This window comes from Aquarana catesbeiana, linkage group LG07, assembly GCF_042186555.1.
Source record: "Aquarana catesbeiana isolate 2022-GZ linkage group LG07, ASM4218655v1, whole genome shotgun sequence".
In the NCBI taxonomy this organism is placed as follows: Eukaryota; Metazoa; Chordata; class Amphibia; order Anura; family Ranidae; genus Aquarana; species Aquarana catesbeiana.
In genome coordinates this window covers 70,072,171-70,096,515 of record NC_133330.1, presented here as the reverse complement: position 1 = coordinate 70,096,515, position 24,345 = coordinate 70,072,171, and the positions used below count along the sequence as shown (strand labels likewise).

The following is a 24,345-nucleotide window of genomic DNA, read 5'->3' as shown; positions in this document are numbered from 1 at the left end:
CATCTGCTGGTGCTGTTGATCTCTGGGATTCTTGGACCAGATTGTGCTCCCTCTTATATGGACTCCGCAAGATCCCAATTTTCTGGTACACCGACTTTTTCCAGCGTTGACTTCCTCTTTATTTTATTTTGACCATGAATAAATGGATCTTTTTTGAGTTTAGCAAAAGACTTTATGTGTTTTCTTTGAAATCATTGATTTTACACACAATGTTAAATTAACAAGGGACAACAATCTCATTGAGTTTGGAAAAAACACACCAAAAATACATTACTAATGTTAATAATGTTCAAGTGGTAAGTCTGGAAAATAAAAAAATTTACATAACCAAAAACGGTGCTTTGGGTTAACTTTATCTAAAAACTAAAAAATAATCACTATAAAAAAAAAAAAAGAATAATGGGTTCTTTGTGGTAACTTTACAAACCTAAAAAAAAAAAAAAAAAAGGGGAAAAAGTATTATTAGTATGGAAACATTGTTTTTAAAATGCATACTATATCATTCATGAGATCAAAGAGAAAAAGAATCCAGAAATCAGTTTGGGAGAACTCTGATTATGAACAGCAAAACACCTTCGTTCTTTAGAGCACTCGTAAAGAAGAAATAAAATGCGCTGCATTCAACGATCACAGATTTTGCAGCGTGATGAATGTGCTACCTACAATACGAACACTAGTTTTACTAGACCGAGTGCTTCCGTTTAGTTTTTGCTTATGAGCATGCGTCGTTTTTTTGTCCGTCGGACTAGCATACAGACGAGCGGACTTCGGGGTCCGTCGTAGTTACGACGTAAAGATTTGAAGCATGCTTCAAATCTAAAGTCCGTCGGATTTGAGGCTAAAAAAGTACGTTGAAAGTCCGGAGAAGCCCACACACGATCGGATTACCAGCCAGCTTTAGTCCGTCAGCGTCCGTTGGACTTTTGTAGACGAAAAGTCCGACCGTGTGTACGCGGCATAAGGTCTCCTTGGCTTGTAGTGTAATGTAACAAAATTGGAAAATGAAGTACAGCACAACTACTAAGAGATCCAGATACAACATGATTGACAACTACAGTATGTGAATAGACTAGAAATTATTTGGACTTTTAGGCTGGGTTCACACTAGTGCGAATTGGATGCGGTTTCTGCATCCGATTCACATATCAGGAGATTGTGACCGGCTCTCTATGGAGCCGGTTCACACATCTCTGGAGCGGCTCCTATGCGAATTACACAGGAGTCCTGTGGGTCTTCTGGTCCGTTTCAGGTCCGAATTCAGCCAAAAATGTGTCCCGAAATCGGACCTGAACAGGGACGCACCCGACCCCTGCTATGAGCTGCTCTGTGCTGCAGTGTGAACCCAACCTTAATGTTATTTTTTCCAGTGCCATAACAGTGCCAAACATATTTAACTGCCATACAGGTTCCTTACTCCCTCTTTCCTCTGCTATACTATCTGGAGTTTGGCTTCAATTTGTTATTGTATCTAAATCTGCTAATACATTGAACACTCCTCTACACCCCCCCCCCCCCCCCCACTGAAATGCTGCTGTCCTAAGGTGCCCCCAGAGTGGAGGCACTCTAATATAGAAGGTGTTCTACTGGCCAGATCACCAGGTGAAAATAGATGGAAAAAGCCTAAAAAGAAAAGTGCAGCCACCACATCTAATAATTGTGCAAGTTGCAATGTATTACATTTTTGGTTTTGGGTTTAATAACACTTTAAGATCACAAAGTACATACAGTATATTGTTTTTGTATTTATTTTTTTTGACAAAAGCCTTCCTTTGGTAATATTGTCTTGCAAAAAAAATTATTTTGTACTGTATGCAATACAAAAACATAGTTGCAACTTTTTCTTACTTTGATTAATAAGAGTAAAAATATATATCTATATCTATATAGTGTAACCTGGGGGACAGGTAGCAGGTACAAAGCTCCCTGGGATGAGCAGTCTTTCAGGTATAGATACCAAATCCAGTGAGGTAGTGACAAACAGTGCAGTGTTTATTTGTGATATATACAAGTCTATATACAGGTGCTGTACAGTGTTCCAAAAACAAATAGGAACAAAAATAGCCAACCAAAGACCTAGCCATGTCTCGGCACAAAGCCTAACTACCAGGCTGAGCAAGCCTACAGCTTGTCAGCTTCCACATTCACAGCTTAATAGCTTTTACCAACCTTTTGCTCTCCTAGACAGAAGTTGTCTGAGGTTCCCAGGCCAAGAGCAAAGGCTGTCTGCTCAGGTGAGCTTAAATTAGCCTGGGGGAGAGGACCAAGACCCGAACTGGACCATGGATCAGAGATCCCTGAACGTATATGAGAGGAGCCTGGGGTATAAACCCTGAACAGGACTTTTCTTATCTCTCTTTGGGATGCTCTGCTACATATCCCCCCCCCCTTGTTTCAACCCCAGGGTTGGAACACCTGTAGCCCGACAGGAGTGAACACGGTAAGGAGAATCTACTTTCCCCATCTCAACACCTGGCCTGTGTTTTACAGTGAAGGAGTAATCCTGTAGAGCCAAAATCCACTGGTTCATTCGTCTATTAGTCTCCTTCTTTTGGGCCATCCATTTCAGGGGAGCATGGTCAGTTATTAACTCAAACTGGCGCCTTAACAAATAGTACGTGAGTGCGTCCACGGCCCACTTAATGGCTAAACATTCCTTTTCAATGACTTCATACTTTTTCTCATGGTCATTGAGCTTTCTGCTTAAGTACGCGGTCATGCAATGCTGTACCCAAACGAAATTTGCGTCCTTTTTTTCCCACAAATAGAGCTTTCTTTTGATGGTATTTGATCACCTCTGCGGTTTTTATTTTTTGCGATATAAACGGAAAAAGAACGAAAATTTTGAAAAAAAATCATGTTTTCTACTTTTTGTTATAAGAAAAATCCAATAAACTCAATTTTAGTCATACATTTAGGCCAAAATGTATTCAGCCACATGTCTTTGGTAAAAAAAAAGTCAATAAGCGTATATTTGTTGGTTTGCGCAAAAGTTATAGCGTCTACAAACTAGGGTACATTTTCTGGAATTTACACAGCTTTTAGTTTATGACTGCCTATTTCATTTCTTGAGGTGTTAAAATGGCAGGGCCGTACAACCCCCCCACAAATGACCCCATTTTGGAAAGTAGATACCCCAAGGATATTGCTGAGAGGCATGTTGAGCCCATTGAATATTAAATTTTTTTGTCCCAAGTGATTGAATAATGACAAAAAAAAAATATTTTACAAAAAGTTGTCACTAAATGATATATTGCTCAAACATGCCATGGGAATATGTGGAATTACACCCCAAAATACATTTTTGCTGCTTCTCCTGAGTACGGGGATACCACATGTGTGGGAATTTTTAGGAGCCTAGCCGTGTACGAGGCCCCAAAAACCAAGCACCGCCTTCAGGATTTCTAGGGGCGTAAATTTTTTATTTCACTTCTCACTACCTATCACAGTTTTGAAGGCCATAAAATGCCAAGATGGCACAACCCCCCCCCCCCCCAAATGACCCAATGTTGGAACGTAGACACCCCGAGCTATTTGCTGAGAGGCATGTTGAGTCCATGGAATATTTTATATTTTGCCACAAGTTGCGGGAAAATTACAAACTTTTTTATTTTTTTTTGCACAAAGTTGTCACTAAATGATATATTGCTCACACAGGCCATGGGCATATGTGGAATTGCACCCCAAAATACATTCTGCTGCTTCTCCTGAGTATGGGGATACCACATGTGTGGGACTTTTTGGGAGCCTAGCTGTGTACGGGGCCCCGAAAACCAATCACCGCCTTCAGGATTTCTAAGGGCGTAAATTTTTGATTTCACTCCTTACTACCTATCACAGTTTCTAAGGCCATAAAATGCCAAGATGGCACAACCCCCCCCCCCCCCAAATGACCCCATTTTGGAAAGTAGACACCCCAAGCTATTTGCTGAGAGGCATAGTGAGTATTTTGCAGCTCTCATTTGTTTTTGAAAATGAAGAAAGAAAAGAAATTTTTTTTCTTTTTCAATTTTCAAAACTTTGTGACAAAAAGCGAGGTCTGCAAAATACTCACCATACCTCTCAGCAAATAGCTTGGAGTGTCTACTTTCCAAAATGGGGTCATTTGGGGGGGGGGGGGGGGGTGTTTGTGCCATCTGGGCATTCCATGGCCTCCGAAAATGTGATAGGCAGTGCGGAGTGAAATCAAAAATTTACACCCTTAGAAACCCTGAAGGCGGTGCTTGGTTTTCAGGGTCCCGTACGCGGCTAGGCTCCCAAAAAGTCTCACACATGTGGTATCCCCGTACTCAGGAGAAGCAACAGAATGTATTTTGGGGTATGTTTGAGCAATATATCATTTAGTGACAACTTTGTGCAAAAAAAAAAAAAATGTGTCTTTCTCGCAACTTGTGTCACAATATAAAATATTCCATGGACTCAACATGCCTCTCAGCAAATAGCTTGGGATGTCTACTTTCCAAAATGGGGTAATTTGGGGGGGTTTTGAATTGTCCTGGCATTTTATGCACAACATTTAGAAGCTTATGTCACACATCACCCACTCTTCTAACCACTTGAAGACAAAGCCCTTTCTGACACTTTTTGTTTACAAGAAAATTACTTTGAACCCCCAAACATTATATATTTTTTAAAGCAAAGGCCCTACAGATTAAAATGGTGGGTGTTCCATTTTTTTTTTCACACAGTATTTGCGCAGCGATTTTTCAAACGCATTTTTTTGGGGAAAAACACACTTTTTTAATCTTAATGCACTAAAACACACTATATTGCCCAAATGTTTGATGAAATAAAAAAGATGATCTTAGGCTGAGTACATGAATACCAAACACGACAAGCTTGAAAATTGCGCACAAATGTGCAGTGGCGACAAACTACATACATATTTAAAAGCCTTTACAGGTTACCACTTTAGATTTACAGAGAAGGTCTACTGCTAAAATTACTGCCCTCGATCTGACCTTTGCGGTGATACCTCACATGCATGGTGCAATTGCTGTTTACATTTGACGCCAGACCGACGCTTGCGTTCGCCTTTGCGCGAGAGCGGGGGGGACAGGGGTGCTTTTAATTTTTGCTTTTTTATCTTACTTTTAAACTGTTCCTTTCATTTTTTTTATCATTTTTATTGTTATCTCAGGGAATGTAAATATCCCATATGATAGCAATAGGTAGTGACAGGTACTCTTTTTTTTTTTTTTTTTTTTTTGAAAAAATTGGGGTCTATTAGACCCTAGATCTCTCCTCTGCCCTCAAAGCATCTGACCACACCAAGATCGGTGTGATAAAATGCTTTCCCAATTTCCCAATGGTGCTGTTTACATCCGGCGAAATCTAAGTCATGAAATGCTCGTAGCTTCCGGTTTCTTAGGCCATAGAGATGATGGGGCCATTCTGGTCTCTGATCAGCTCTATGGTCAGCTGCATTCTCAAGTTCCCTGTTGGGACAGGAGAGCCAGAGAAAAACATGGAAGATGGTGAGGGGGGACGGACATTCCCTCCCACTGCTTGTAAAAGCAGTCTAGAGGCTAATTAGCTGAAATTAGCTGGCTGAAAAGAATGATACCAATACCTAGATGATACCTAAACCTGCATCATTCTGGTATAACCACTCAAAGTCCAGCAGCATACCAGTACATTGCTGGTCCTTGTTGGGCATTCATTGTAATCTTTTTTTTTCATGCAGCCTGTGGGCTGAACGAAAAAAAGAGATTGATTGGTGGATATGCCCACCAATAGAATACCTCCCTTCATCCACCCACTTCTAATGACGGGCATACATGCACCATTTATATATGCTGAAGCATGGGGGCATCCACCCGCAAAAGGTAGGAGCACCTGAAAACAAAAAAATGGTTAACAATAAAACACAGTAAACAGTAAAATATAAACAAATTGCATACCTGAAAAGCAAACATGATAAAACATAACAACAATAAAACATTGCAGAATAGAATACAGTAAAAAAGAGCAGAACAATAGAGAGAGAATAGAGAGAGAGAGAACAATAAAACGACAACTATTTTTGTTTTTTTTATTTAATTTTTTTTTTTTTTACTTTTTTTTTTGTAACTGTAACCGGTTCCAGGTTCGGGTCTCTCAAAATGCAATGGCATCTTTGGAGACCCTGTGAAAGTGTGCCTAGTCTGTGCAGTGCTGTAGCCCATGCTAATACTCAACTAGTGTATGGTAGCGTACAAAACATTCACCAATGCAAAGACCAGGATTGTCAGGATAGAAGGGACAATAATAGCGGGTGTCACGCCTATATCCGCGCTTGCTGCAGACACGGCATCTTCTTTGGGGGGCTCGTTGGGTAGGGGTACTTGGGAGGACATAAGGAAAATGCCTCTCATGCAGCCGGCTTACGGCATTTGGTTGGGGATGGTGAGGTGGAGCACCGTCTGGAAACAGAAGGGCTCTGACGATCTCTTCCTGGAATTTAAGGAAGGATCCAGTCCATCCTGAAGCTCTGTATAGCACATGAGCATTCAGCAAAGCCAATTGAAATGAATAAACAGACACTTTCTTGTACCAGCATCTGGCCTTACGGGCAACTAGGTACGGCGCCAACAACTGGTCGTTGAGGTCCACCCCTCCCATGTTAAGGTTATATTCGTGGACACAGAGGGGTTTCTCCACAACACCAGTCGCCGTAGGAACTTGGACCGTCGTGTCTGCATGAAGGAAGGTAAGAACGAAAACATTCTTATTATCCTTCCACTTCACAGCGAGCAAATTAATATACTTCAAGCAGGCTCTCTCCCCCAGCCTAAGACGGGAATCTACAAGCCTCTGGGGAAAGCCCCGGCGATTAGGTCGCACGGTGCCACATGCTCCAATCTGATGATCAAACAAGTGACTAAAAAGTGGCACGCTCGTGTAATAATTGTCCACGTACAAGTGGTACCCCTTTCCGAATAAGGGTGACACCAAGTCCCACACAATCTTGCCAGCGCTTCCTATGTAGTCACGGCAGTTTGTCGGCTCTACGTGACTATCTTTGCCCTCATAAACCATAAAACTACATGTATAGCCTGTGGCCCTGTCACAGAGCTTATACATCTTGACCCCGTATCTGGCACGCTTGCTGGGAAGATACTGCTTGAATGACAAGCGACCAGAAAACTTAATCAGGGACTCATCAACGCAGACAACTTGATGGGGAGTAAACAAGTCTGCAAAACGTTGGTTGAAGTGGTTTACGAGGGGCCGAATTTTGAAGAGCCGATCCGGGGTCTCCACGAGGATGACAGAGTTCATTGTTGTTGAAATGCATGAACCGCAAGATCAGCTCATATCGTGCCCTGGTCATGGAGGCAGAGAACAAGGGCATATGGTGAATTGGGTCAGTGGACCAATATGACCGCAACTCACTCTTTTTAGTTATGCCCATGTTGACGGATAGGCCCAGAAAGAGCTTAAATTCGGAAACCGTAATTGGTTTCCAATCTCTGGCAAGGGAGGACTGGGGAATAGTGGCGATGTGTTGACCAGCGTACAAATTGCTTTTGTCCACAATAGATCTATAGAGATCTTCGGTGAAAAACAGCGAATAAAAATCAAGTGACGTAAAATCAACTGTTTCCACCTGAATGCCGGGTTGGCCAGTGAATGGGGGAAGTACGGGTGCTGCAGAAGTGGTGGGCTCCCAATTAGGATTGGCGAATGCAGCAGGAAGGGCACTATGGGCACGACGGGCCTGTGCTTGTCTTCTTCTTGGTGGCAGTGGGACACTACTTGTGCTTGCCACCTCACCAGCTTGAACTGCACTTATGGGACTCGCCACGTCACCACGTGATACTGCAGTGCTGGTTTGACTACGACCAGGGTGTACTAGGCCGCTGGTGCTTGCCAGTTCACCAAAAGGAATAGCGGCGCTAGTACTGCTCTGCTCCATATGAGGGACCTGCGGTTCTTGCACCTCAACTGTACGCCTGACCTTGGCAGGGACCACAACTCTGTCGTCAGAGCTATCTGTCATGGAGCCGCTGTCCTCTACAGGATCGTATTCTGAGCCTGAATCTGACAGATGAGTGACTTGCTCTTCACTATCTGTCATGCTCAGAAACGTGTAGGCCTCTTAACTACTGTACCTTCGATTTGCCATTTTGGGCTCTAAATTTAGTGGTACAGTAGTGAGACTAACAGGTAAAAAAGCTCCTGACTGTTAGCGACTGTATCAAAATGCTAATCTGTCTCGCGTGTGTTCTGGGCTGATCCCAGCTATGAGTAAGTGCTTAGGATAAGCGCGAAATGCGTTAGCTGATTGCCTGTACTTTCTGCCACAGTGCTTTGTATGCTGTATAAGTGTAGCGCTATAAAATGTCCAATGTAAAGGCCGTTAGGCCTGGGAACTTCAGACAACTTCTGTCTAGGAGAGCAAAAGGAATACAACAACGTGTTGGTCGTTCCATATATTCCACCCCTCCGTGATTCGTGGAACCATCCACATCCATGGGACCATCCACACCCCTCAAGATCCGGGTACCGCTTTGAGGGATACAGTAATTTGTGGGACCATTCACAAACATCACCTCTCTGGGCCACTTACAGCCACTCCCCATCCAAGCCTTATCTGACCCAACCCGGCGTATGCCCTTTTGGGTCCACCCTATCCGGTAAGCCTTTTCATCTCTCGGTGGGAGTGTGTCTGTCTTCATTTTGGATGCCAGATGTCCTTGTTTTGAAATGTTTCTTTGAAGACTACCTATTGTCATATATACGGATGATTCTTCTTTATTATACATTTTTGAACTGATTGGCCTAACGGCCTTTACATTGGGCATTTTATAGCGCTACACTTATTTTATTATTCTTGCATTTAACATCTTGTTGGTCGTGTTAGCTGCTCTCGTCTCTTTTTTCATGCAGCGCAGAATTATTTTGTATACATCCTCCTTTGTATGCTGTATGCTCAAGAATTTATTACAATAAACGACTTTTGAAATACATCTTCCTGGAGTGCGGCTGTCCGGATTTTCTCATTTTCTTCATCTGGGCTGATCCTGCTAGCACTGCATTTTTGGGAATCCTAAACTGCTGGGGACGCTAGTATAGATCTGATCAGATCAGATATTGATCCGTTCAGATACTATACCACTAAGGGAGGTGTATGCTGCGTGCGTGGGTGTTAGCGGTACTGGCACTAACCTGAGTCTGCCTGGGGCGACGCAGACCCTATCTGAACCTAAAACCTAACTTATATCACCCCCTGGGCGATCAGGGGGTTAAAGCTTTATTAAGTAATAAACGGCGGGTGCCCTGAAACTATAAAAAACAAACTAACTAATCAGCGTCACCCGTAACAGTTATACGGTGATCACTGGTGAAAGGGTTAACTAGGGGGCAACCAGGGGGTTTAAACCTTTACTAGGTAGTATATGGGGGTACCTGATGCTATAAAAAGCTGACGGCGAACCTAAATACTTACCTGCCTAACTAGCGTCACCTGTGACATTAATACAGCGATCAGAAAAACGATTGCTTAGTGACACTGGCGACGGGGGGTGATCAAGTGGTTAAACCTTTATTAGGGGGGGTTAGGGGGGGTACCGTAGACCTAAAGGCCTACCACTAACTGCCCTACCACTTATAACAGTCACAAAATGACACCAATGCAATAATCAGTAAAAAAAAAAAAAAAACTGCTATTGGTGTCACTGTGACAGGGGGTGCAAGGGGGTGATCGGGGGGTGAAAAGTTTGCCTGCGTGTTCTACTGTTATTGTAGTGTTGTGCAAACTTACTTGGATGTCTTCTCTCCTCGGCGCTGGAACGAAAAGACCGACACGAGGAGAGATGACATCACTTCTTCTGCCTCTGTTTACATTACAGAGGCAGAGGAAGTTTCTCATTCGCCAGGAGCGATCGCGAGGAGGTGGCCATAAATCGATGGCCTCCCCCTCAGCACAGATTGCTCTGGGAGGGATGCCGACCGTCTCGGGCACCGGGGGGGGGGGGCGCGATGCTTTGCCTGCCCGTGCCATTCTACTGCAGTATACCTGTGTGAGGCGGTCGGCAAGTGGTTAAGCTTCCTGAAGTCATTACAGAACCTCCAAGTGCCATTTGGTTTTGGGACTAATATGATGGGGCTAGACCAGTCACTATTGGATTCCTCAATGACATCTAGCTCCAACATTCTTTTAACTTCATCACTGATGTCCTTTCTCCTCGCTTCAGGAATACGGTACGGTTTGAGCTTGACACGGACCCCAGGTTCAGTAACAATATCATGCTGAAGTCGTGCCAGGTAACTCTGAAAATTTGTCTCTATTCCTTATCAGGAACTCTCTAGCTTCCTGTTTTTGGGAATATGACAGGGTGTCTGGAATCGTAACCTCAGGGATCAGAGGGGACTCAGTACCTTTAGGCGTTACCGGGAGGGACCTCGCATTTAATGCCAGTCTATCCTTCCAGGGCTTTAGGTTTATGTGGTAAATCTGTTCGGGCTTCCTTTTTCCTGGTTGATACACCTTGTAATTGACCTCCCCAACTCTTTCAATTACTTCAAAGGGACCCTGCCACTTAGCCAGGAACTTGCTCTCAACAGTGGGAACTAACACCAGGACCCTGTCACCAGGTGAGAAAACACGGAGTTGGGCCCCCCCGTTGTATATCATCTGTTGGGCTACTTGGGCCTGCAGTAAGTGTTCTTTTACCATCGGCATGATTGCTGCAATCCTCTCCTGCATTTGAGCGATATGCCCAATGACACTTTTATGGGGTGTCTGCTGCCCCTCCCAAGTTTCCTTGGCTATGTCTAAGAGTCCCCGAGGGTGTCTCCCATAAAGCAACTCAAATGGAGAGTACCCCGTAGAGGACTGGGGAACCTCCCTGATGGCAAACATCAAGTATGGTATCAGGAAGTCACAGTTTTTCCCATGCTTGTCAACAACCTTTTTTAACATGCTCTTTAATGTCTTATTGAAGCGTTCCACCAAGCCATCCGTTTGAGAATGGTACACCGAGGTTCGCAATTGCGTCACCTTAAATAACTTGCACAGCTCCCTAGTTATTCGTGACATAAATGGGATGCCCTGGTCTGTAAGGACTTCTTTAGGGATCCCAACACGACTAAACACCATAAACAGCTGTTTGGCAATGTTTTTAGCAGACACAGTGCATAAGGGAACTTCCTCGGGGTAACGGGAAGCATAATCCATGATTACAAGGATATGCTGATGACCCCGGGCAGACTTGGGGAGTGGACCCACAAGGTCCATGGCAATCCTCTCAAAGGGCACTTCAATAATGGGCAAGGGCACTAAAGGACTTCGGAAGTGGGGTAGTGGGCTGACATCTGACACACAGGACAGGATTGACAATAATTTTTAATATCTTTCTGTATCAGCCAGTAAAACCTGCACAATACCCTTTCAATAGTTTTTTCAACCCCTAAATGGCCTCCTAGCAAGTGCCCATGGGCAAGTTCCAACACCACCCGTCTGTATGGCTTAGGGACCACCAACTGTTCAACCACTTCATCAATCTTTTTACATACACGATACAGTAAATCCTCATTGTTGCTGAAATAAGGAAAACAGGGCCTGTCCCCTGGTTCGACAGGTACATCATTAATCACTAATACATTTTCCCAGGCCCTGGCAAGGGTAGGGTCTTTTCTCTGCTCGGTACCAAAATTTTCCTTGTGCACATTAAAGTGGGGTTCCACCCAAAAAAACAAAAATACATAAAAAATCCTAAAAAAAAAAAAACAAAAAAAATTTGGATTTTTTTTTAACTTACCTATAAATGCCTGTTGCTAGGGGGTCCCTCGTAGTCTGCCCCTTCCAGTGCCTGGGCTGGTGACATCACTTCCCCCTCGGCACAGGAAGGGCTCTGCTCTGCTCCCTCCCTCCTGTCAATCATCTGGGACCCATTACAGGTCCCAGGTGACTGAGCGGCCAATCACGGCACGCGGCGCCGCTCGCGCATGCACAGTGGGTGCCAGGCTGTGAAGCCACAGCCCGGCGCCCACAGTTGCAATGCCGGTGTCTTGCCGAGAAAGTTCCCTCGGCGGATAAGTTCCCCCCCTGTACTGCGCAGGTGCAGCGCCTGCGCAGTACCAACTACTAGCAGCCGCCGGATATAGCTGAACGAAAAATCCACAATCAGCTGTACACGCCACCTGCGCCCTGGGTCCAGGTTCCTTCCCCACCATCCAAGTGGACCTAGAGGGGGAATCTAAAGCAAAGCGAGGCCGTGCCCGAAGCGTGGCGAGCGAAGTGAGCCCGCAAGGGGCCCTCTTACAGGCGCCGTGTACAGCTGAATTTCCCCTATTTATCTTCGGCTATTTCCGCCAGATCCTACTGCGCAAGCGCTGCGCCTGCGCAGTAGAGGGGGGTCCTTATCCGCCGAGCGGAACATTCTCGGCAGAACACCGGCGCCGCTGAATGGAGGGGGAGACCAGCGGGGCTTCGATCCCCCGCATCGCTGGACCCTGGGACAGGTAAGTGTCCAATTAAAAGTCAGCAGCTGCAGTATTTGTAGCTGCTGACTTTAAATTTTTTTTTTTTTCATGGGCCCCCTGAGTGGAACTCCTCTTTAAGGTCAGCAAACTCCAACGTAGGTCCAGCTCCACTGGTTGTGGGGACTTCCTCAGGCTCTGCCAGCTCTCCTGCCATAACTGAGAAAGGAAAACCTGGGGAGCCCTGAGAGGAGTTCCCTGAACCCACATTGGCAGTAGTGGCCAGGATTTCTGGCTCTGCCACTGAGTCAGCTACTGCGACCGGGTCGGGACTATCCGACAGTTCCCAAAACCAACGATGGCCTCGTGAACCAAGTGGGGCACAAGTCCAACCGGATGGGTCACCGTACCTAAGCCAGTTTCAAACTGAACAGTGGCTATAGGATACTCCCGGGTATCCCCATGTACACAAATCACAGCAAATTTTTTAGCATGAAAATTCACAGTTTCAACCATCTCAGCTGTAACCAAAGTCACTAGACTTCCAGAGTCTAGCAAGGCCGTAATAGGCTTATTATTAACAGACATTTGGCACATTGGTTTTCCCATATTTGGTGCTGTAGCGCATGAAACAGCTGAAAACATAGACTGCCTTCTAATAGATAGATCACACTGCATTGGTTCATCTGTCAATGGACAGTTTGCTGCAACATGTCCCAGTTCTTGGCAACGAAAAAACCTGATGTTTCCCCAGTTTGGTTTGCTGACAGGCAGTGGCTTCCCTTGTTTGGATGCCAAACTTCAGTCCTGGCACCAAAAATCCTCCCCCCTATTTCCTTGCCATGCTTACCACCCACTTCTCCTGGAACAGTCTTGCCTGGGGAGATCGGTGGAAAGTCCGTGCGGCTGCAGGGGTGGTGACCAGGCTCTCTGCAGCAAAGTACCCTTGAATGAGTTCCACCAGGTTGTCCACCGAGTTGGGGTCTCCTTGACTCACCCACTTCTGCAGGGGAATTGGTAGTGACCTCAGGAACCGGTCCATGACCACACGCTCCACTATTTGTGGCCCAGACAGGGACTCTGGCTGTAGCCATTTCCTCACCAGGTGGATTAGGCTGAACATCGGCGATCCTAGGGGCCTCCCGTCTTAGAAGAACCAGCTGTGGACCCGCTGTGCTTGAACTGCCAAGGTGACACCAAGTCACGCCAGGATTTCCCCGTTGACCTTTTCATAGTCTCCCGCTTTTGCTGACTCCAAATCATAGTAGGCCTTCTGCGATTCTCCAGAAAGCAAGGGGGCGACCAGTCCTACCAACATTCCCACTCAGCGGTCCATTCAAACGTTAGCAGAAAGGCCTCTGGATCATCATCTGCAGTCATCTTAGAAAGAAAGCGACCCACATGGATGGCTGAGGGCTTGTCTCCAACAGTATCAACTTTAGCAGGTGACCACTGTGCTAGCGTCTCCACAACCCCAGTCAGGGTTTTCCTGTCCACTTTTGCATCAGTGGCTAGCTGTTCAAACAGCCTCTGCGATTGGTCCTGTACAGCTCCTGTACAGCACCAATCTGTTGGCCCAGCGCCTTGGTTTGCTCCTGTGCGATAGCGTTGGCTTAGATATCACCAATTGTTTTAGGATTACCTGTTTAGTCACTCTAGGTACTGGCCTTTTAAGTAGTAACTTACTACAGCTGGTCGCAGCCTCCACTATATGTAACCAGGGGGACAGGTAGCAGGTACAAAGCTCCCTGGGATGAGCAGTCTTTCAGGCACAGATACCAAATCCAGTGAGGTAGTGACAAACAGTGCAGTGTTTATTTGTGATATATATGTAGTGCTGGTAGATTTACAATCTACCGCTGATTAGGTAAATTTAGTAAATTGGGTGTTGGGAAGGTTAAAAGTTCGCCTCTGTTCCAGCTTGGCTGACGTTGTGTGTGTTTCCGTGCTGACCGGTGGGTGTCGCTGTTACCATTAGTCAGTGTTGGAAAGGCAACGTGTCGAAGTGTATGGATGCTCCTCTGTCTTGGAGACAAGCTCGGTGGAGGTGGTCCTCCGAGTTGCATTCTGGGAAGGGGGTATTTATGGTACAGACACCATGTTTTAGGGTTCGTTTTCACAGCCACCTGCTGGCCCTCCTGGCCGACAGGTATGCATTAAGGAGCTACCTCGTGGTCCTCCGATCAGGAGGCCCACGATGCTGCGGTGCAGGGGTGGGTCCAGAGGCTTGTCTGGGGCCTACCTGAGCTGTCGGTCCTGTGTGACGAAGCTGGACAGCCGAGGAGATCCCAGGGGAGGACCCATCTTGGAGAGATCACGCAGCGTGCTGGTCTATAGAGGGGCCTGGTGACTCGGTTGCAGGACGTATCCAAGAAAGAAGTAACCATACAGCATAGTGTCGCCAGTTCGGCTTAAAGGTTCAGGCACTGTGACTGACTGATCACTGCAGAAGATCTGATACATCCTGTGGCAGAGGATAGTGCAGATTTACCCCCCCAAGTAAGCCTGTGGCAGAGACTTTAGATTCGTGCTGCGTACTGGCTGCTAGTCCGGTGAGAGAGGCCTATCCAGATGAGCAAAGAGTGTGTTCCACAAGGGGAGCGCATTCCACCTAATTATCTGAAATCTACTGGGACATTTGTCGCTAAGATATTAGAAGAAGAAATTTGAGTTTCTCCTGAAAGTTTCCTTTTCCACCTCTTTCCTGCTACTTCCTAAAGTTTGACTGTTTAATAAAGCATTGAAAACGTACTCCAGTGTTGGTGCATGTGTCGCCTGGCAGTAAACTCAACGGAACCCCTAGACCCGGTGCTGGTGAAACAGAGGGAAGCAAAGTGAAGGTAACAGACCCATTTAAACCAGCAGCTCCACCGTGAGTTATTGCTATATATACAAGTCTATATACAGATGCTGTACAGTGTTCCAAAAACAAATAGGAACAAAAATAGCCAACCAAAAACCTAGCCGTGTCTCGGCAGTAACTATGCTATATTTACAGAGCCTAACTACCAGGCTGAGCAAGCCTACAGCTTGTCAGCTTCCACTTTCACAGCTTAATAGCTTTTACCAACCTTTTGCTCTCCTAGACAGAAGTTATCTGAGGTTCCCAGGCCAAGAGCAAAGGCTGTCTGCTCAGGTGAGCTTAAATTAGCATGGGGGAGAGGACCAAGACCCAAACTGGACCACGGATCAGAGATCCCTGAACATATATGAGAGGAGCCTGGGAGATGTGTGTATATATATATATATATATATATATATATATATATATATATATATATATATATATATATATATTACCCTCTACATAGGTAGGTGCTAGAGGTTAGGGTTTTTGGTAGTGCAGGCACATTTAAGCAGGCCTAGCTGGAAGCTAGGCCTGTTTGTTTTGGTTTGTGTGGGCTGGGAGTGGCTCAGAGTTAGCAGCTGGTGATTCACAGGCAGCATCACTAAGACCTCCCTCTTCTTTCTAGAGCCTTCCGGAAGGTACTGGAAAGAGAGAAGGAGAGGTGAGCTGGAGCTGCCTGGGGTGTGTTAAGAAGCCCTGACCAATCCCCAACCTGGATTGGCAGGTGGCAAGCCTCATTAAGTATCCAGGGTCAGCCCAGCTGGGGGCGGAGTTGTTGGGTGGAAGAACTGAGGATGGAGTACTAGGCCATCGGGGCCTTTGAGGGAGCTTCCCAGTCTAGGGGGGTGACCTTGGGCCTGGGCTCGGGTGCAGGACGGAGCCCTCCAGGAAATCATGGAGGCTCTGAACAGGAGGCACAGGAGGAGCAAGAGAGGACACCAGGAGCTAGTACCGCCGGGCAAGTCTTCAGGAGGGAACCACCGGTTGCAGCCAGGAGGGCTGGTGAGAGATGTGCAGTGGGGAGGACTGGAGAGGCATGCCAGAGAGGACTTAGAGGAAACAGTCAGAGCTGGGTGTAGAGCCAGTAGTGAGGACTGTAATGTCATGGGCAGTTGAGTCGGGCAGTGGCAGCCAGGAGGGCTGGCAGGGCCTGAAGAGGACTGACTGGGAGCAGTAGTCCACCTATAGGACAGCTAGCATAAAAAGACTTTCTATTTTCTGCTACAGCATAGGGCCCCGTGGTCCCTGCCTGCAAAGGGCAAGTTACTTCAGCCTGGCTGAGCCAGTGTCAGGCCTAAACATGTGCTAGCTGTTCCTTGAAGTTAAGAGTTGTGCAGGAGGAATAGAGAGAGAGCAATAGTCCACAAGCAAGAGTTGTGCAGGAGGAGCCTGGAGAAGTGTTGTGTACAGAGAGTGTACATAGTTGTCCTGATTGATTGCTATACAATCCACCAATTGATTGCTATACAATCTACCAATAGTTTGCTCCAAAATTCCACTGGGCATCCCAGATATTCCTTTACCCATCCAAGTTCTATTCCCTCAATGAAAACAAAAAAAAAACAAGCATATGGACTGTTTTCTGCCTGAGAGTGACTGAACAGTGAACGCTAGGCTGGGCAGGGTGACAGGTGGGCCATATCACATAGCAGCCCCTACGGGAGGTACCGCTATATATATATATATATATATATATATATAATGTACTTACTAGAGACAAAAAACATAAACATTTTCTTCAATCATTTAATCGTGTGTAAGCAAAAATTCTCCCTCTTTGGAAATTCTGTACATTTTGGAACGTGAAACTTCTTTAGCCTACTTACTTTGCTGTTAAAAGGCAGAATTTAGAAGTATTCAAATCCAACAAATAACCAGCTGTGGGCTTCACACTTATATAATAAGAATTTAGTCATGTTTTGTTTTTGAATCTTGGATGTGTGGTTAGGAATAGAAGCTTTGTAACATTGCAGATTAGCACACACAGCTATGACATCATGAATAGAAAATTAATACTGAGTAAAAGAGGCGGAAATGCTGAAGGACGAGGCTGTCATCTCCTGACATCAGTCTACAGGGACAACTCCATTTATACAAAGCCGCTCTGTACAGGTAAGTACGACAAGCCTTTCTATACATCCACATTCCTACTTTATTATTATGATATGTTTTTACGGATAGTGTTAATTACATTTTACTCTGCTGAGATAGCTTTAGAATGTGCCAAATGTCTGTAATTCTGAAGGACAAGTTACAACATTTCCTGGGTATTGTAAGCCAGTTTCATATAGTGTTTTTAGATTCTAATGTAGAGAGGGCTGTCATATCCAAGAAGTGAATTATTGTGGCGATGCTTGAGATCTTCAGCACTTTCCAAATGTATGAAGTTCAGGCTTGCCTATAAATATTCTGTGTTCCTTACAGATATTAGGGTATAGCTTGGTATAAATAAGCAATAGTTACTCGTTGTTTTAAATTTTGTAAAGTACTGTAAGCAATTAATATAAAATAAAATCATGTATCTATGTATCTTGTAAGGAGATACAATGGGGAACTCAGTATTCGTTAACTAAAAGATGCTATTACTTGAAACTAGAAATGTAGGCTTAAATCTTTGTTTATATTGCTTGTATATTAAAGAGGAACCTAACTACCCCCATACATTCCCCACCATCCCCCCTTACCTTTTATTATGGGCAAAATTCAAAATATACACTGACTTGTCCAGCGGATACAGCGTTGTCCTGCAGCGATCTGCTGTTCAGGACTTCAGCCAGTTGTCTCTTCCGGGTACAGGAAGCCTGGCAATTAATGTTGCAGCAGCTCTGCCCTCTGGCCATTCTATGAACTTGACAAGGGTTTACCAAGGGGCTGTGGAAGTAAGATAGGGATACATCATTCTGTGGTGGAGACAAGGTCACCAGAAAAAAAAAATACATAAAAGCTTGCCCCTCAAAAAAGCTGTAAATTTTAATTCAATCTTTTTTATTCATAAAGGAAACGAGAGAGACAGAAAAAATGTAAACATTACAAACATTGGTAAGGTACACCAACAATAAGTATAATTTGCGTTGGAACAAATGCATGTCCAGGTAACATATAAATGAAGTGAAAACATGTTTATAAAGCACATCAGAAGACCACACGTGGTAGCAACCCCTAGGGTTGCCACCTGTCCGGTTTTGACCCGAACAGTATGGGTTTAGGAGGCTGTGCCCGGGTTACCCTCTGCCTCACACCCGGACACCATTTCCAGCTGACAGGGGGTACCATGGGGCCTCCTTTTACGAGCCCCAGCACACAGGGGGACCCGGACAGCAGGGGGATCGGAGCGGCGGGTGGGGGAGCAATTACAGAGCAATCAAAACATAAGGGAGAGAGAAGCGACAGGCAGCTGCTGGTGCGGAAGTTTTTAATAAAATAAATGCTTAAAAACAATCCACTCACTCTCCATGTCAGAGCTGTATATGTCAGCCTGTGAAGTCGGCTGTCCCATTCTCCCCTCTGATCCACGCTGCTGAATTATCACTGAATCGCTGGAGGAAGCCAAGGATACAGAGCCGCGGGGAAACTGTAGTGAGCTGTCGACCTGGGATGCTGTAACCAATCAGAGCGTTCCGGAGGTTTAATCACGCCTCCATCATCAGAGGCTGACAGTTCACATGAGTTTCCTGCAGCTCTCTGTTTCCTCCAGAGATTTAGTGAACAGCGTGGATCGGAGGGGAGAATGGGACAGCCGACTTCACAGACTGACATATACAGCTCTGACATGGAGAGTGAGTGGATTGTTTTTAAGCATTTATTTTATTAAAAACTTCCGCACCAGCAGTTGCCTGTCGCCTCTCTCTCACTTATGTTTTGACTCCTCCGTGTTTGCCCCCCCTCTGTATTTGCCCCACCTCCTCTGTATTTGCACCCCCCTCCTCTGTATTTGCACCCCTCCTCCGTAATTGCCCCCCCTCCTCTGTAATTGTCCCCCCCTCCTCTGTATTTGCCCCCCCCTATCTCTGTAATTACCCCCCTCCTCTGTAATTGCCCCCTCTCCTCTTTAATTGCCCCCTCCTCTGTATTTGCACCCCCTCCTCTGTAATTGCCCTCCTCCTCTAATTGCCCCCCAATCTCTGTAATTGTCCCCCCTCCTCTGTAATTGCCCCCCACACCCACTGCTCCGAACCACCGGCTGTCTGGGCCCCCCTGTGTGCTGGGGCCCCGTGATACCCCCTGTCGGCTGCCATGGGGGCATTGGAGGGAGGAGGATTTGTGCTGGTAGGGGAAGAAGATGTAATAGGAGGGAATAGGGATAATGGCACCCCAATCGCAAAGCAAAACTTCTTTTGGGTGACAGGCATCCCACAATTCTGTTTACGTGATTTTGCCGCGATTTGTCGGGTGACAATCACGGCAAAATTGCACCGCAGTTGGGGTGCCATGCCGTGCATCGCTAAAGTGTTCAGTTTGGCTTGAAGAAAAGGTGGCAACCCTGGCAACCCCTGAAGACATTACAAGTTAAAGTAACCTTCACCATAATTTCAGATTAGGGGATCATGTGTGTCCAGTACGTAGTGCATCTGGAAAGGTTATATGAAAAACCTGTCTTTATGAAAAATATGTCATAGGGGTCACACACTGAATCAATAACAATGGATAAGCCGAAGTCATGGTACATTCCCTCAATGGATTTCTAAGGGTGTATTTAGACATAGAGGAAAAGGAATACGGGCAGAAGAGAGGGGGCAGAAAGATAGGGGACAATAAGCACTCCATCATAGTCCCAAGATGGCGTTGTCTAGGCCACTTTCAGCCCAGGAGATAAACTTGGACCATGAAGTCCAAGTGAGAGAAAACTGTTCGTCCTTACCATATTCCTCAGCCAACAGACGTTCAAGGTCCCATATGCAGTTCACTTCAGTAACCCTGTCCTCCAGGGAAGGCATGGTTGTCGATACCCAGTGACGGGAAATCACTACTCTGGCCGCTGCCAAAAAGTGTCGCAATACATCCTTTTTGATGGATTTGAATTTGCCAGGGACTATAGATAAGAGAGCCACCTCAGGTGAAGGTTGAATGGAAGTCGCCATCAGTTTACAGTATAGTTTGAAGATCTGTTGCCAAAATCCCTGTACAGGAGGGCATTCTCACCAGATGTGGAGCATGGTACCCCAGGAGCCAAGGCATCGCCAACAGGTATTTGGTACTGCCTAATTTAAATGGTGTATAGTCGAAGGGCATCTGTACCATCTCGTTACCAGTTTAAATCCTTTTTCATGGGTCTTAGTGGCTAGGGATAGCTTGTGCATCAGGATAAAACATTTTTGTTAGTCAATAGGGGAGATAGAGTGATGTAGTTCTGCCTCCCAGGCATCCGTAAATGATGGAAGGTCAGGAGAGGAGATATTGAGCAAGAGGGAGTAAAGTTGAGATACCACATGTGTTGGAGGTTCTGCCTGCATGAGCAGTTCCTCAAATTCTGTCGGTTCAGCAAGAATGTCTGGAATGGACAGGAAAGTCCGGATGTAAGAAGTAGTCTCTTGTCTCTGAAGCCACTGCATGGGGTGTCAAGAAAGTGGACCGGAAGGGGTTTCTGTCCTTAAAGTGGGGTCTGCTCGAAGGACTTGGGCTAGTCTCCTATGATCTTCTTTTTCGCCATGGTCCGAATTCTGTTATGTGTATAGCTGGCTGGAAGGCCGGGGTCCCAAAAAAAGAGAGGCATAGGCCCCATGTGGTTCGATAAGCCCCTTCTGGACACGATGCACTCCCAGATCTGAATCATTTGACGGGTGAGATCATTGAGAAGGCCTGAACCCCCCGGAGCGTAGGCAAGGTCCATGGGAGAGCGGAGAGTTCAATTGGGTTCTTATGGTTTTCCAAGGGGACCCAAAGCTTGGTTGAAGAGTGGTGAAACCAATCCGATATGCAAGTGAGCACCGCTGCTTTTTGGTATAAGGAGGTGTCCGGGGCTCCAGCCCCCCCCCCTCGAACCTTTGGAAGAGATAATGTTTCATATCGTATTCTGGGACGGGCAGCATTCCAAATTAATTTGGAAAACAGCTGGAGTAGTTTCCAGAAGTACGAATTAGGTATGTGTATAGGAATGGTTTGGAAATAAAACAGGAACCGAGGGAGAACATCCATATTCAGGGCATTCACTCTACCCAGTCATGAGAGCCGTGTAGATGCATAGGTAGATAAATCCGCTTGGGTTCTAATAAGTAAGGAAGTAAAGTTCTGGGAAAAGAGCTGGGATGCATCCGCCAGTATTTGAATTCCGAGGTACCTGATGGAAGTGGAACCGGTTTTCAAGGAGAAAGTAGTCGAGAGTCTTTGTAGGTCCGACTTATGCAGGGATATGTTAAGGACTTCTGATTTATTGTAATTCACTTTGAAGTTACTAACTGCTCCAAATTTCTGTAACTCCTGTAGTACTGAGGGCAAGGATGTGTGTGGGTGTGTCACGAACAGGAGCAGATCGTCTGCGAAGAGGGAGAATTTAGTATGGGTGGGCCCGACTGTTATACCTTGGATAGAGGAGTTGTTACTTAGAGCGATAGCCAAATGTTCCATAGTAAGAACATAAAGAAAGGGGGACAAGGGGCATCCCTGTCGCATCCCGTTAGAGATAGAAAATGCTGTAAACAGAGAACCAGTCAGTCTAATCTTATCAGATGGAGAGGAGTAAAGGGACATTTTCCTTGCTTTCATTAGTTCTCAAACCTATTTGTTGTAGGGATAGTCGAAGGAACTGCCAGTCCACTTGGTCGAATGCTTTCTCAGCATCGACTGTTAAGAGGCATAATGGAAAAGCTGTAAATTTTAAATGGGGGGACCTACTTCCCCTCGATGAGGCATAGAGTAAAAGTTTGTTTGCGGATTTAACTTCCACTTTAAAGCGGAGTTCCACCCATAACATTAACTTTACATTATTCAGCAGCAATAAACAAAAACAACGACATTCGGAAATGTATTTATTTTTTTTACTTACCTTTTCATGCCTGTTACTATGTGGTCCCTTGTAATCTGTGGACAAGGACGGCTTATCTTCATTGCCATCACAACGGGGTGGGCACTTCCAATAATGTCGCCCGTTGTGATGGTGACCTGTGAAGTTTCCTGCGCCACTACATGCTCTTATTGCACATGCGCGAGAACGGGCGGTGCATGCTGGGAATACAGCAGCACCGTATCCCCGAAGTTTATGCTTGTGGGCTTCGCCTGCCCACAAGTAAGATGGGAATGCCCGAGCAGGATGGATCAAAGGTAACTTTTTAAATAAAATATTAATAAATGCCACACTAATGACAAGACTAACCAATGGTAAGTATACATTATGTAATAGTAAGAGATAGATTTAAAAAAAAAATCATATATGTGGTTGGAACTCCGCTTTAAGGAGAATGAGGGGTGCGCTGATGCCAACAACATCACAGAGCACATTTATTTGTAGTGTGGTGTAGTGCAACAAAGTGAAAACCCTACACCCACCTGTTCTGCTCTGTATATTAAAGTGTATGTAAACACCAAGTCTATTTTTCAGAATTTTTGTCATCATGCCTGTAGGAAGGGGTTTAATTATTTCCTTAGCTTGGGCCCCTCCTCGGCAGGAAGTGGTATGGTAACCCTGTCTTATAGCAGAACCTCATATATAGGGTGGGATCAGTCTTGGATGGTAGAAAAAAATTGTATACCTCATTGAAGAGAGATGTAGTAGAATGTCAAGTCGAACCCTGTTCAGTTCACCCATGTGGACTTCCTTGGTTATGGGTCTTGAGATACCGGATAACCAGCACTGACCTAAAGCAAATAGGAACTTTAATTTATGCCAAAAGATATGGGTTCTTGGACTGTAAGCCAATGTGCCTTATTATTGCCACTGTTGCCATGCCATTGAAGAAAAATTAGGCCTTTTCTTTTCAATGTTTTTAAAAAAATTTTCAGCAGAGAATAACAAATTATAGTAAAACAGTGCATTTACATACATCAATACATTTTGTCACTTATCACATAACAGTAGGTACTTAGCTTCAGAACGAGGAATGTACATTATGCCTTTTAAGGAATCTTAGTTATAAGCCCTCTCATAATCTCTCTGTTGGTTAGAAGGGCATTTAAGGCAGCAGAGGGGTTCTAAGGCAGATATACTTCCTGATTCAGGATCATATATAAGTCGAAAGATAAGTTTCCATTTCCAAAGATGTGTTGCAGTTGGTAGTAACATCTGTGTGTTCGTTGTTAGAAAGCAGTTTAACAGTTATAGAACAGGTTTATAAGCAGTACTGTACCAATTAAACCATGAGTACTAATCCGAGTCGGCTTGTTGGGGATTAGCAAGGTTCGAGGTGAACATTTGTTCAAATGTAATGTTAGTGTGCACTATGGAAAATGGGAATAATTGCATTTTTTTAGTGATGGTTAGTGATAGCCAGTTACCTATTATAGCCAGTCTAGCTGCGAGGAGGATGCGGGTGATCACTTTTCTTGGGGTGGCGTGGGTAGTCTTTAATGCCAATGTTGAATAAGGCCAGTTCAGGTGTGAGGCTGCAAGGTGAGCCTGTGACTCTGCTAATTAGATGGGACACCTCAAGCAAGTAGTTGTCAAGTTTGGGAAATCCCCAAAGGATGTATAACATAGAACCTAGCTTACCGCACCTTCTCCAGCAGGTAGATGGTGCAGATGGGTCAATGTTATGCAGTTGGATTGGGGTGACATACCATCTGAGGGTGAATTTTAGATGTAGCTCCAAGAGATTTGCAGAGTGGGTAGATTCATAGATTTTATTGCATCTAGCCATTGGTTTTCTGTAAATGGTTTCCCTATATCGACTTCCCATTTGATCATTTGAGGGGTTTTCTGAAATGTGTCTTTATCTTGGAGAAGGTTGTAAAATAGTGAAATGCCTTTTTGTTGTGTTTTGTGGTCATTTATATAATGCCAGGCCAAGTTGTGGATAGCCCTGAATAAGTGGGGGTTGCGCATTAGGCAATGGGTAATTTGCATATATTTATAGTATTCAGAGATGGGCAGTGAGTATGTGCTTTGTTGAGTTCTGAATGCTTTGAGGATGCCGTGGGCATATAGATCTTGTATGTGAAGTATA

The 24,345-nt window shown here is 45.2% G+C and overlaps 1 protein-coding gene across 2 annotated transcripts in view; it reads left to right on the top strand.

The window, feature by feature from the left end:
• The first annotated feature begins 17,235 nt into the window (after window positions 1–17,235).
• Window positions 17,236–24,345, top strand: part of TMEM40 (transmembrane protein 40) — an 82,159-nt gene continuing 75,049 nt past the window's right edge. The window contains exon 1 of one of the 2 annotated variants that reach the window (XM_073592310.1): window positions 17,236–17,365. In XM_073592310.1, the coding sequence (XP_073448411.1) occupies window positions 17,251–17,365 (115 nt within the window). In that variant the 5' untranslated portion in view covers window positions 17,236–17,250. The remainder of the gene's footprint in view (window positions 17,366–24,345) is intronic. The other variant, XM_073592311.1, reaches the window with a different exon arrangement.